The sequence below is a fragment of the Anthonomus grandis genome, chromosome 6 (genome assembly GCF_022605725.1).
Source record: "Anthonomus grandis grandis chromosome 6, icAntGran1.3, whole genome shotgun sequence".
In the NCBI taxonomy this organism is placed as follows: Eukaryota; Metazoa; Arthropoda; class Insecta; order Coleoptera; family Curculionidae; genus Anthonomus; species Anthonomus grandis.
The window spans coordinates 31,774,626-31,787,687 of NC_065551.1; the positions used below are offsets into that span (position 1 = coordinate 31,774,626).

At 28.7% G+C, this 13,062-nt stretch overlaps 1 protein-coding gene across 2 annotated transcripts in view; it reads right to left on the minus strand.

Annotated features, from left to right (window-relative positions):
• Positions 1-13,062, minus strand: part of LOC126737632 (uncharacterized) — a 161,252-nt gene that overhangs the window by 36,258 nt on the left and 111,932 nt on the right. For both annotated transcript variants that reach the window (XM_050442608.1, XM_050442609.1), the window contains exons 4-5: positions 8,469-8,669; positions 3,409-3,553 (exon numbers count right to left, since the gene is read on the minus strand). In XM_050442608.1, the coding sequence (XP_050298565.1) occupies positions 3,409-3,553; positions 8,469-8,669 (346 nt within the window). The remainder of the gene's footprint in view (positions 1-3,408; positions 3,554-8,468; positions 8,670-13,062) is intronic.

Genomic DNA, 13,062 nt, shown 5'->3' on the forward strand with positions numbered 1-13,062 from the left:
TTTCTAGATGAGCCCTTAGCATAATTCCAACAGAGGTGTTGCAAGCAAAGAAGCTGCACATAGTTCCATGGCAATGCTAATTCTACTCTCTCTCTATGTTCTAAGTTTTAAGTACGATAGTTCAAATAGGAGCTATGCCAGAAAATCTACTTTTGTAGTTCTACTATAAGTTTCATACACTAAAATTAAAAATATGTTAAAACTGTTATTTCTAAGTTGAAGAAATAAATTATTTTATTTAGCCGGTGACCTTACGGATCTCAATATTCTTAACTATTCAACTTATTTCTTAAGAAAATACATTTAAAATGAGTACAATTCCTTAAAATGGTCCTTTTTTGTACTTTAAAAGTACTTTTTAGTAAAATAAAAATTTGGGCTTTTAGTAATACTGAGAATACATTTCAGATTAAAAATAAAACAGTTAAAAAAATATATTGACTGTTTTGGTACGTAGATAGATCTTTTATCTTTTATCTATTAATATTATTATAGATTATTTACTATTTCTCAATTTCGTTAAAAAAATACATAATAAAATAACATTCACTTACTGCAGTCCATTAATTTGTTTAGAGAACCAAATTAAAAAAGAACAACTTATTTATCTTATTCAAAACGTACCAAAAGAACTTTATAGCTTTTAGAATGTAAAACATGAAAAAGTTAAAAGATAATTACGAAAAATTAGAGAATATTCTAAAACTTGTTGCCTTTGTTTTCTAACCTTAATTAAAAGATAAATAAAACGACAACCCTATTACGAGTATCAACACATCAAATTAATATTTCTACATAAATATACCCGACGTAGTCCCCATGTTGATAATCATAACCTTAGTATGTCATTGATTTACTCCTTAGCATGGATTCTGGAGAGATTTACACTAGGAAAGTTCATTTGGTCCTAAACTATCCGTAGACATAAAAAGCGTCTCTTTGCGATCATTATTTTTTGATTTATTAATGTTTTTCCTTCAATGTTGTTGAGTTTCTACATGCGTTTCTTTAACTTTCTTATTATTTCTTTAAAATGTGTAAATGTTAAATGTGAAATATGTCTAGTTAGGTTTATTACTAAGATCACATACTAAGATTTAGTTGTACTATTGAATGAATGTAATAATAATATTTTAAATAAATTTTGAATTATTCCAGGCAGTTAATTAAAAAAATCATCAACTGCGTGGAATAAATAAAAAATAAAAATGTGTTTTCAACGGTAAAAAATCAGTTGATCCTTATCAACACTTTGTATTTCTTCCAGACAGTTGAAAAGTAAAAGAACCTCAACTGCCTCTAATTAATAAAGAAAAGTTTTGAGTCATTTTGAGTAACTTCCAGGCAATTGATAAAAGAATACAAACTTGTTCTCAAGTGCAAGAAATAAGAGCTACGGTTGATTCATTTTCTACGTAGTGCTTAAATTGTATTAAGGGCGGAAGGACCTACAGAGTGTCTCGTAGTTCTTTGTTGTTGCATCTTAGGGGGCCGAGCCCAGATGCTACCGTAAGCCCTACTGCCGGTCCTGTTGATTATTTTCGTATTTAATTAGATCAACTCTAACCGGATAAACAAAATATGGGTACCTTTTGTTTTTTGTTTCAGGCAGTTGAAAAATACTAAAAACGTCAACTGCCTGGGATAAATAAGAGAGATCGTTAATTTATTTTGTGTTTCTTCCAGGCAGTTGTGAAAGAAAAAAAAACATGAACTGTCTGGAATAAATAAACAAGAATAGTGGTTCGATCATTTATTTTTTAAAATAAAACATAGTTATTGGACTAGCTATATCTGCCTTTAAATACCGTCAAGTCTTGTTTGGATAATTTTTATCTATTAATAAACTTTATAGATGATTCTTTTCTGAGGTATTTGCAATTTGTTTCATTGAGTAATTGTTATTCGTTTTTCAGATATTTCTTTAATTAATAAAGAGATAAAAATATGTTTTTAACTGCTAAAAAATGGGATTAAGAGTTGATTTACGAGGTCTGGCTATTAAATAACGAGACTGCGTGCCTAGAGGGCGCCCTAGACGGGTGGGGAAAAAAACGAGTAGCGCGTTGGGTATCTAGATATCTTGTCTATGCACGTACCAAAACACGTTTTCGTCACTATTATAGTATTCGTGCAGTAGCGGTTTAAAACGAACGTGTTTTTTTTTGCGTGCCGAAAACCATGTGTGACGAAAAACAACAGCAACGCATCAATCTCGTTAAATTGAAATAAACTCCGACTGAGTGTTATAAATTGTTGCAAGAGGCCTATGGGGAAAATTCTCTCTCTCGTGCGAGGACCAAGAGAGCACTGAAGATGACCAGCGCTCAGGTCGGCCCTGTTTCAACTCCGGAAACAGTGACCAAAATCAACCAAATTGTACGTGCAGATCGTCGAATGAGCACCCGGATGATTGCCGAGGCTGTAAACGTCGATAAAGAAACGGTTAGAAAAATTTTACACGGTGAATTACACATGACAAAAGCCTGTGCGAAGTTGGTGCTAAAAAACCTGACTCCTGACCAAAAGCTCTTGCGTCAACAGGTCTGCTCAGATTTCCTTGAAAGGTTAGAAGAAGATCCCGAACTGGTGAAAAATATTATTACTTGAACGAAACGTGGATTTTCCAAGCGGCAATCGATGCATTGGAAGACGCCTGAATCGCCCAGAATAAAAAAAGCAAGGATGTCCAAATCAAAATTCAAGGCAATGTTGATCGTTTTTTCGACATTAACGGTATCGTGATGACTGAATGGGTTCCAGAGGGTCAGACTGTCAACCAGACTTACTATTTGTCAGTTTTGGCAACACTGCGAGAACGAGTTCGTAAGAAACGGCCCGAGTTGTGGAAAAACAACTCGTGGATTTTGCACCAGGACAATGCACCTGCCCATAACGCGCCATCTGTGAAGCAGTATTTGGCCCCGTGCGACTATTTTTTGTTTCCGAAGATAAAATCTGCTTTGAAAGGGACCCAATTTGAGTCGATGGAAGCGGTAAAGCAAAAAACGGCAGAGCCCCTAAAGGCCCTCACCAAAGAAGACTTCCAGCACTGCTTCGATCAATGGAAAAAACGTATGGAAAGATGTGTGGCGAGGGGAGGGGAGTATATTGAGCATTCGAATGTATAATAATTCTTATAATAAAACCCTTTTTCGTAACCAGTCTCGTTATTTAATAGCCAGACCTCGTATTTTCCAGGTAGTTAAAAAAGAAAAAAAACGTCAACTGCCTGGAAGTTTTGAATTTTTAATTTGAATTTCTGATATTTTGAATTTTTTACTCCATGCTCATTGACAATAAAATATTTAATATTTAACCCTAAAAAGTCGTTAAATTTATAACACTCCTAACGACCCGATAAAAAAAGTAATTTCCATAAAGAAACAAACGATTATCTAACCATACCTTCCAAAAGTCGATCGCAGTAACTGCCGCTACTGAGTTTCCCTCTATAAGTTCTCTGCGTCTGGTTCCCATATCGTAGCTTAGCATCTGACAATTTCAAAAACTTGTAGGAAAGTTTGAACTCGAAACTGGGCCCGGAATTTTCCTGGAAATATGAAAAAATATGATCAAAGTTCGGCATTATCTTTCTTAGATAACCGTCGTAAATTCGTAAAAAAAGTTGCCCCCTATGTGCCAACGAGACCCAACGTATGTGAACTAAAAGAGACCGTTTTAATTTCGTCGATATATAACGAGACTTAAGGAAACTTCTTGGTGCGCCAATCAAGGAAACGAAACTTTTAAGCTGGCAAACGTTATTTCTCGGCACCACTAAAAAAAAACACACCCCTTAACGTTGCTAAAATTCGTCTAAAACTAAATCGGTTCATTTAGGAACTCGAACCGATATTGTCACCAAACAAAAACTGAAAAACAGAACTTTTAAATCAAACTTTCCCCCGGATCCCATAAAGTTTCCGGGGCTTGCAGCTTAGAAGCTTAAAAGTTTAATCAGGTTTAACTTGTTTCCTTTTCTATAAGAAGAAAGTTATGGACTGGCGGCGTTTGCAGAAAACGATCATTTAATATTGAAATGCTTAAATAAAATATGGAGCCGTATTAAAGTTCTAATTGCACCGTTTTTATTTCGAAAGAACCTTAATCAATCTTTTATAGGGATTAAACGAGTTTAATTGCGTACATATTTATATTTTTGAAGTATGGCCAGAAGCCCTAAAATGCAGGTCAGAATTTTCGATTTTAAAGTGAATTTTGTGGTCAAACCTTGACTTTAACACGTCATTCGATTTAGGAATATTTTTATGGCATCAATTTCGTAACATGAGAATCTCTGGAGTACAGTAAAAAATTAGTTACCCTACTGGAATAACATAAATAATTACTTTGCATAGCATAGATTACATAAGATTGATTTTAGAGGCCTGGAAATGTATTAACAATTATTTTCTTTTATTGGAGGAAAAATTGACCTAGAACAATCGAATCTCTGAAGAACTATAAAAATTTCTTTAGTTCAAATTTCTGAAAGACAAACATACACTTCAAGAATCCAGGAAGCATGGAAATGTAATTAATTAAATTCCTGGAGTACAGGTAATGATTTTCCAAAAAAAAAACTTTTAGAATAAAATAAAATTTTATAAAAATTTTAAGAATATATGAAAAATTTTTTGAAATCCTTGAAAAAATCTAAAAAAATATTTAAAAATTCTAAACATGGGAATTTTTGCAATATATAAAAAAAATAATGTAAAAGCCTGGAAAATAGGATAAAGTATATCAAATTTCTAAAAGTTAAAAAATTATGTCGTATGTCCGAAACAAAATGAAAAATTGCTTAAAATGCCTAAAATATATGAATATATATGTAAGAAATTAAATTTGCATGCCTGAATTCGTGAAAAACATGAAAATTAATCATTAACTCTGAGAGGTACAAAACGACGTCAAACGACTGCAATACATTGAACTTGACTCTTATAAGTGTGCAAAAAAAATTGAAATACCTTGAGAATATACAAATTGATTCCAGAGAACTAGTAGAAATTAAAATTTATTTAAAATGCTTGGAAAAAATTTAAAAAATTATTTTAAAATCATGGGAAATATAAAACAAATCTCTATTTAAAATCATCGGCTTGAAAAAAATCAGTAACCAACCAATTTTTTATAGAATAAATTATAAAATAAAATTGTTGTCTATTCTCCAAATAAATTAAAAAAAAAACAATTATTCTTCTCATTTTTAGTGAAAAATTAATGGTTTTATATTTATTTTTAGTGGACAATTAAATTTAAATAATTTTACAATTTTAGGTCGTTCCATAAGTTCATTGTAATAAAAAATATGTCTCAACTGCTTGGAATTATTCATTAACTCTGATGACATTCAAATTAAAATTATTTTATAATTTTAGGAAGGTCAGTAAATACTCCCCGAAATAATTCATTGATATACTAATGAGATTTAAATTAAAATTATTTTACAATTTCAGGCAGTTAAATAGGTTCATTGTAATAAGAAACAGAGCTCAATTACTTCGATTGTCATTCATTAATTTACTACCGATATATAAATTAAGATAAATTTACAATCCCAAGCAGCTTAGTACTTTCATTGTAATAAAAAACTGTCTAACTATCTTACTGCCTGAAATATTTAATTATTTTAATGACACTTAAATTAAATTAATTTTACAATTCCACGCAGTCCAGTAGTTTCGTTGTAATAAAAAATATGGCTCAACTGCGTGGAATAAATAATTCATTAAAATCCAATGACATTTTAAATTAAATTTATTTTATAATTTCAGGCAGTTCAAAAGGTTCATTATAATAAATAATTGTATTAATAAAAAATATGACTTAACTGCCTGGAATCGTTCGCTGAGTTACCAATAGGATTTAAATTAAAATTATTGTACAATTCAGGTAGTTCAGTAAGTTTATTATAATAAGAAATATGTCTCAACTGCCTGGAATAATTCCTTGAATTCCAATGACATTTAAATTCAAATTATTTTACAATTTCAGGTAGGTCAAAGGGTTCATTAAAATAATGAACATGTCCAACTGCCTAAAATAGTTCATTAGGCCAATAACATTTAAATTCAATTCATTTTAATATTTAAGGTAGTTCAGTAGTTTTATTGTAATAAAAAATATGACGTAACTGTCTGAAATATTTCATTATTTCCAATGACATTTAAATAAAATTCATTTTACAATTCCACGCAGTTCAGTAGTTTCGTTGTAATAAAAAATATGGCCCAACTGTATGGAATAATTTCATTAATATCCACTTACATTTAAATTAAAATTATTTTATAATTTCAGGCAGTTCAAAAGGTTCATTGTAATATTGAAAAATATGACTCAACTGCCTGGAATCGTTCGCTGAGTTACCAATAAGATTTAAAATAAAATTATTTTACACTTCAGGTAGTTCAATAGGTTTACTATAATAAGAAATTTGTCAACTGCCTGGAATAATTCCTTGAATTCCAACGACATTTAAATTAAAATTATTTTACAATTTCAGGCAGGTCAATAGGTTCATTGTAATAAATAATTGTAATATTAAAAAATATGACTCAACTGCCTGAAATCGTTCGCTGAGTTACCAATAGGATTTAAATTAAAATTATTTTATAATTTCAGGCAGTTCAAAAGGTTTATTATAATAAATTATTGTATTATTAAAAAATATGACTCAACTGCCTGGAATCGTTCGGTGAGTCACCCATAAGATTTAAAATAGAACTATTTTATAGGTTTACTATAATAAGAAATTTGTCTCAACTGCCTGGAATAATTCATTAGCTCAATAACATTTAAAATCAATTCATTTTAAAATTTCAGGCAGGTCAGTAGTTTCATTGTAATAAAAAATATTTATCAGGTGCCTGGAATAAATAATTAATTTACTAATGACTTCTCAATTAAGATCATTTTACAATCCCAGGCAGTTCAGTTATTTGATTGTATTACTGCTGCCTGGAATCATTTGTTGAGTTACTAATGAAATTTAAATTATTTTACAATTTAAGTCAATAGGTTCATTGTAATAAAGAATATGTCTCAACTGCCTAGAATAATTAATTAAAATTCCAATGACATTTAAATTATAAATAATTTACTTTTTCTAATTGATTTTTATATTCCAGTCAGTTGAATCTTACATTTTTTTAAAGTTTCAGACTGTACTGCCTGGAATTTTGCAAGATTTTGATCTAAAAAGAAAATATAAGAGGAAGGTTCCTATAGAGAATATCGATATTAAACATTCCAAAAAGATCCTGTAATTTATAATTTTATCGATGTTTTAGGTCTATACTCCTATTTCTGGCTAGACTAGTGTTTACCCTAATGGAGAGCGACTAAATACATCCTGCACCTTCATGAGATCTTTTTACAAAAATGACCCCAATTGGCCAATTACAGAACCCCAAAGATAAATTACCACAGGTTCTTGGAGCAGGCCTATATGGCTTTGGCATTGGGTGCAGTATAAATTTTTATAATCGTAAAAAAATGCATTTAGCTAAGAGGATCAGAAAGAAGAACATATTAAACATTGTATACATAACCAGGGAAAAACTTTTTTATTTTTTTATCTACTTGAAAACCAACCATAAATAGAGCCAGTAAAAAAACGTTTTTATTTTCATATTTGCTTATAAATGATAAGAATTTAAATCTGTGTAGCTAGTAAATACTGGTTAGAAGCAAAGCATAAACTTTCTTGTTAAATATAATAAAAAATAAAAGAGTCGACGGTCCATAACCAGTAAGATATTTTTTCTCCCATATACACCACATAAATGTGAGCAATGAGCTGATAACCAGAAAATTTTTTCCTTATCTGGTTATAAATACCCAAGAGGCTTTATACTACTAATTATAACAATTAAGCAAAAATAAATTTGTTGAATAGACAGACAGTAAGATTTTTTTTACGATAATCTTATTGCAATGATGCAGGGGAGTCAATGACCAAAAAACCCTTAAAGAAATTAATTTTTAATACTGCTGAAGAATAATAAATAATTTAAACAAACATGCCATCATTAAACTTTCAGCTCTATTTCCGCCAAATTCCCAATAGAGAAAACAAACGGAACTCACCAGTGGCCACCCCCCAACAAGGCATTACCATGAAACGTAACATGTTAAACGGCGATAACATTATCCGTTCTTCTATATATTATATAACCGATTTATAGTTAGCCGAACCGCTTTTAAGTTTAAAGTTAAACGTCATTTATGGATAATTTACGGGCAATCGAAGCGGCCAAAACAAATAATTTAATAGTTGCCACTCTGCAATTGCTTCCATTATTGATGACCGCTAAATAAATATTTGCGAATAAAACAGATACCGATGATGTTGTTGTTGTTGCTGTTGCTGCAGTTTTGGTTTTAGTGCTGGATTATTTCCAGTTACAGGAGCGAATAATAACAATAATGGTCTATTTGGAAATTAATGGTTTGTTTACCTGTTGTGAAGCCTTATCCAGTACCAAAGTCAGATTAATGCTGGTAGTTTCGCTGTAATATACCGTGTACCCCCAGGCGCTTCCGCACCATTTTCCTCCAGAGAACGGCTTGTTGGTCTCTTGGATCTGGATGTATCCCTCGGGACATCCGGAGATTGTGAAGGATTCGAAAGTCCCTATGGAGAATGATTCAAAGGAGAGCTGCAAGAGTTAAATTAAAAGGAAAAAATTAGTTGAAATCTTTGCCTCTCTTTTTATTATTAAAAAAAGCAATCTAATGATCCCCTAGTTATTTCAAATTTATTATTACATTTCAAGAGACTCGTGAAAATGTCTGAATAAAATATTTAAATACTAACGAAATATTAATTGGGTCATTTTGAAAATAAATTAAATTATCCTAGGAGTTCAAGGAAATTGCAATAATGGCATTGAGTCAAAGGAGATTTATGGTTTCCTTTGATTCAATCACATTAATTGGTTTATAAGATAAGCAATAAATATCAAATATTATTTGCTTATCAGAATAATCAATGATTTAATAAAAAATTAATTGTGATTTATTGATCAATCGATATTGATTTTATAAAACTGCTTGTAAATCCATTTTAAAACCAATGAACATATATTTTAAGTCATAGCCAGAGAGAAATTGATTGATGGATTTGAATAAAAGGAAATTGAGTTTATTTAATGATTCTTCCAGTAGATCTGGATGAAAAAATCATGAAAATTAAATTCAGCAATCAGTTATAATCAAGAACTTAAGTCAAAGAGAAATCAATTTTAATTTTAATATTAAAGCTATGGCTGCTCTAAGAATAATCAACTAGTTCAATGGTAGTTTAGAAATTGATTCCATAGTAATTGTGCAATTAACGATGACTTTAAATCAATTTAACCAACTTAAAAAAAATTGAGAGAATAATGGAATGGAGCAATCAATAAAGTCTCATTCAATTAATTAATCAAGAAATTTAATAATCAGTCAACGATGATTTCAGATTAATCAGGATTTTTGAGACAATTTTATTCAGTAATTAATAAAGCCTTATCTAAATTATTAATAAATTGAATCAATAACCAATATAAATTTTAGTAAATTAAATCCTCTGCTGCTGCAAGAATGATTAACCAGTTCTAAGTTATTTCATGAGAATTAAATTAATGGCCTTAAGTAACTATTGATAATCAAGATAATTTATTGATTATTTAAAGTCAACTGATCTAATAAACAACAAAATTCAAGAAAAATGCTTGAAAGCTGAATCAATGAAATCAATTAAAGCCAGTTAAACTAATTATCGAAACTAACTTGGAAATGATAAACAAAAATCCAGAGCAAATTCAAGAACATGATAGAATCCATCAATCAATCATTATGAGCAATCAATAAAACCTTATTTAAAAACTCAATAAATTGCTTCAATGATTACAATTAATTTTAATAAATTTAACCTACAGTTGCTCCAACAATAATTAACCATGAATTGAATTAATGACATTAAGAAACCAAATTTAATAATGAAGATAATTTATTAAATATTTAGGAATCAAGTAATATAATGAACAACAAAAATTGAAAAAACATTAGAAAATTAAATTAATGATAGTTATGCAATTAATGATTATTTCGGTAAATTATGAGTGATTTTATCAGCTAGACTGATCTTAAAATAATAAACGAAAATCAAGAGAATGATGGAATTAAGCAATCATTTAATTAATTAATCAGGAAATAAGCAAAATCCCAGAGAATTGATTGCATACATTCAATAATAGAACTATTAACTTGAAAACAAAAATCATGAAAATCTAACTCAAAAATCAATAAAAACCTATATAAATAATCAATAAATTGAGTCAATGAGCAATCAATGTAAGTTTTAGTAAATTAAAGCCACAGCTGCTGCAAGAATGATTAACCAGTTCTAAGTTATTTCATGAGAATTAAATTAATGGCCTTAAGCAACTAATGATAATCAAGATAATTTATTGATTATTTAAGGTCACCTGATCTAATAAACAACAAAATTCAAGAAAAATGCTTGAAAGCTGAATCAATGAAATCAATTAAAGCCAGTTAAACTAATTATCGAAACTAACTTGGAAATAATAAACAAAAATCCAGAGCAAATTTAAGAACATGATAGAATCCATCAATCAATCATTATGAGCAATTAATAAAACCTTATTTAAAAACTCAATAAATTGCTTCAATGATTACAATTAATTTTAATAAATTTAACCTACAGTTGCTCCAACAATAATTAACCATGAATTGAATTAATGACATTAAGAAACCAAATTTAATAATGAAGATAATTTATTAAATATTTAGGAATCAAGTAATATAATGAACAACGAAAATTGAAAAAACATCAGAAAATTGAATTAATGATAGTTATGCAATTAATGATTATTTCGGTAAATTATGAGTAATTTTATCAGCTAGACTGATCTTAAAATCATAAACGAAAATCAAGAGAATGATGGAATTAAGCAGTCATTTAATTAATTAATCAGGAAATAAGCAAAATCCCAGAGAATTGATTGCATGCATTCAATAATAGAACTATTAACTTGAAAACAAAAATCATGAACATCTAACTTAAAAATCAATTAAAACCTATATAAATAATCAATAAATTGAGTCAATGAGCAATCAATGTAAGTTTTAGTAAATTAAAGCCACAGCTGCTGCAAGAATGATTAACCAGTTCTAAGTTATTTTATGAGAATTAAATTAATGGCCTTAAGCAACCAATGATAATCAAGATAATTTATTGATTATTTAAGGTCAACTGATCTAATAAACAACAAAATTCAAGAAAAATGTTTGAAAGCTGAATCAATGAAATCAATTAAAGCCAGTTAAACTAATTATCGAAACTAACTTGGAAATGATAAACAAAAATCCAGAGCAAATTTAAGAACATGATAGAATCCATCAATCAATCATTATGAGCAATCAATAAAACCTTATTTAAAAACTCAATAAATTGCTTCAATGATTACAATTAATTTTAATAAATTTAACCTACAGCTGCTCCAACAATAATTAACCATGAATTGAATTAATGGCATTAAGAAACCAAATTTAATAATGAAGATAATTTATTAAATATTTAGGAATCAAGTAATATAATGAACAACGAAAATTGAAAAAGCATCAGAAAATTGAATTAATGATAGTTATGCAATTAATGATTATTTCGGTAAATTATGAGTAATTTTATCAGCTAGACTGATCTTAAAATAATAAACGAAAATGAAGAGAATGATGAAATGAAGCAATCATTTAATTAATTAATCAGGAAATAAGCAAAATCCCAGAGAATTGATTGCATACATTCAATAATAGAACTATTAACTTGAAAACAAAAATCATGAAAATCTAACTCAAAAATCAATAAAAACCTATATAAATAATCAATAAATTGAGTCAATGAGCAATCAATGTAAGTTTTAGTAAATTAAAGCCACAGCTGCTCGGAGAATGGTTAAACAGTTCTGAATTATGTAATGACAATTGAGTTAATGGCATTAAGCAAGCAATTTTGATTCATCTAAATAATCAGGATAATTTATTGATTATTCGGAGGTCTACATCTGCTCCAAAATTCTAAAAGAATTGATTTTATGTATTCAATAATGGCTCATTCAAATAATTAAAGTTAGGTTTTTTCATGAAAAATAAATTAAGCAATCCATAAAAACTTAACTAAATAATCAATAAATTTAGTCAATAATCAATGTTACTTTTAATCATTAATTAGTTTAATAAAGCCACAGTTGCTCCAAGAACAGTTAAGCAGTTCTGAATTAGGTAATGATAATTAAAACTTATCTTAAATCAATGTTAATATTAAATATTTACAAATGATAAATTAACACCAGAGCTGATCCAAAAATAATTAACAAGTTCAATAGGAGTTAAAAAATTAAATCAATAGTAGTTGATTTATCAATTAAAGCTCATTCAATTAATTAATCAAGAAATAGGCAACTAACAATGATTTCAGAAAGACTGTTCCGAAAATTATTCGCCAAAATCCCGAAGAATTGATTTCATATATTCAATAATGGCTCATTCAAATAATTAAAGTTGAGTTTTTTAAGCAATCAACAAAAATCAATGATCAATGTTAATTTTAGCTATTAATTAAATTAATAAAGACACAGCTGCTCCAAGAATAGTTAACCAGTTCTGAATTATTTTATCATAATTGAATTAGTGGCATTAAGGTAATTTATTGATTATTTAGAAGCCAAGTGACATAATGAACAACCAAAATCAAGGGAATTGATTCAATGGCAATTGAGCAATTTAATATTAAAATAGGCTAATCCGAAAATGATCCCAGAAAATTAATTTTATGGAATTGAGTATTTAATGAATAATAAATTAAAGCTAATTTTTAACCATAGAAGACTAAGTTTAACTAGTATTTTTTTCAGTAATTAATAAAGCCTTATCTAAATTATCAACAAATTTAATCAATAATTAATGTAAATTTTTTATAAATGAAAGCCTCTGCTGCTGCAAGAATAATTAACCAGTTCTAAGTTATTTCATGAGAATTAAATTAAT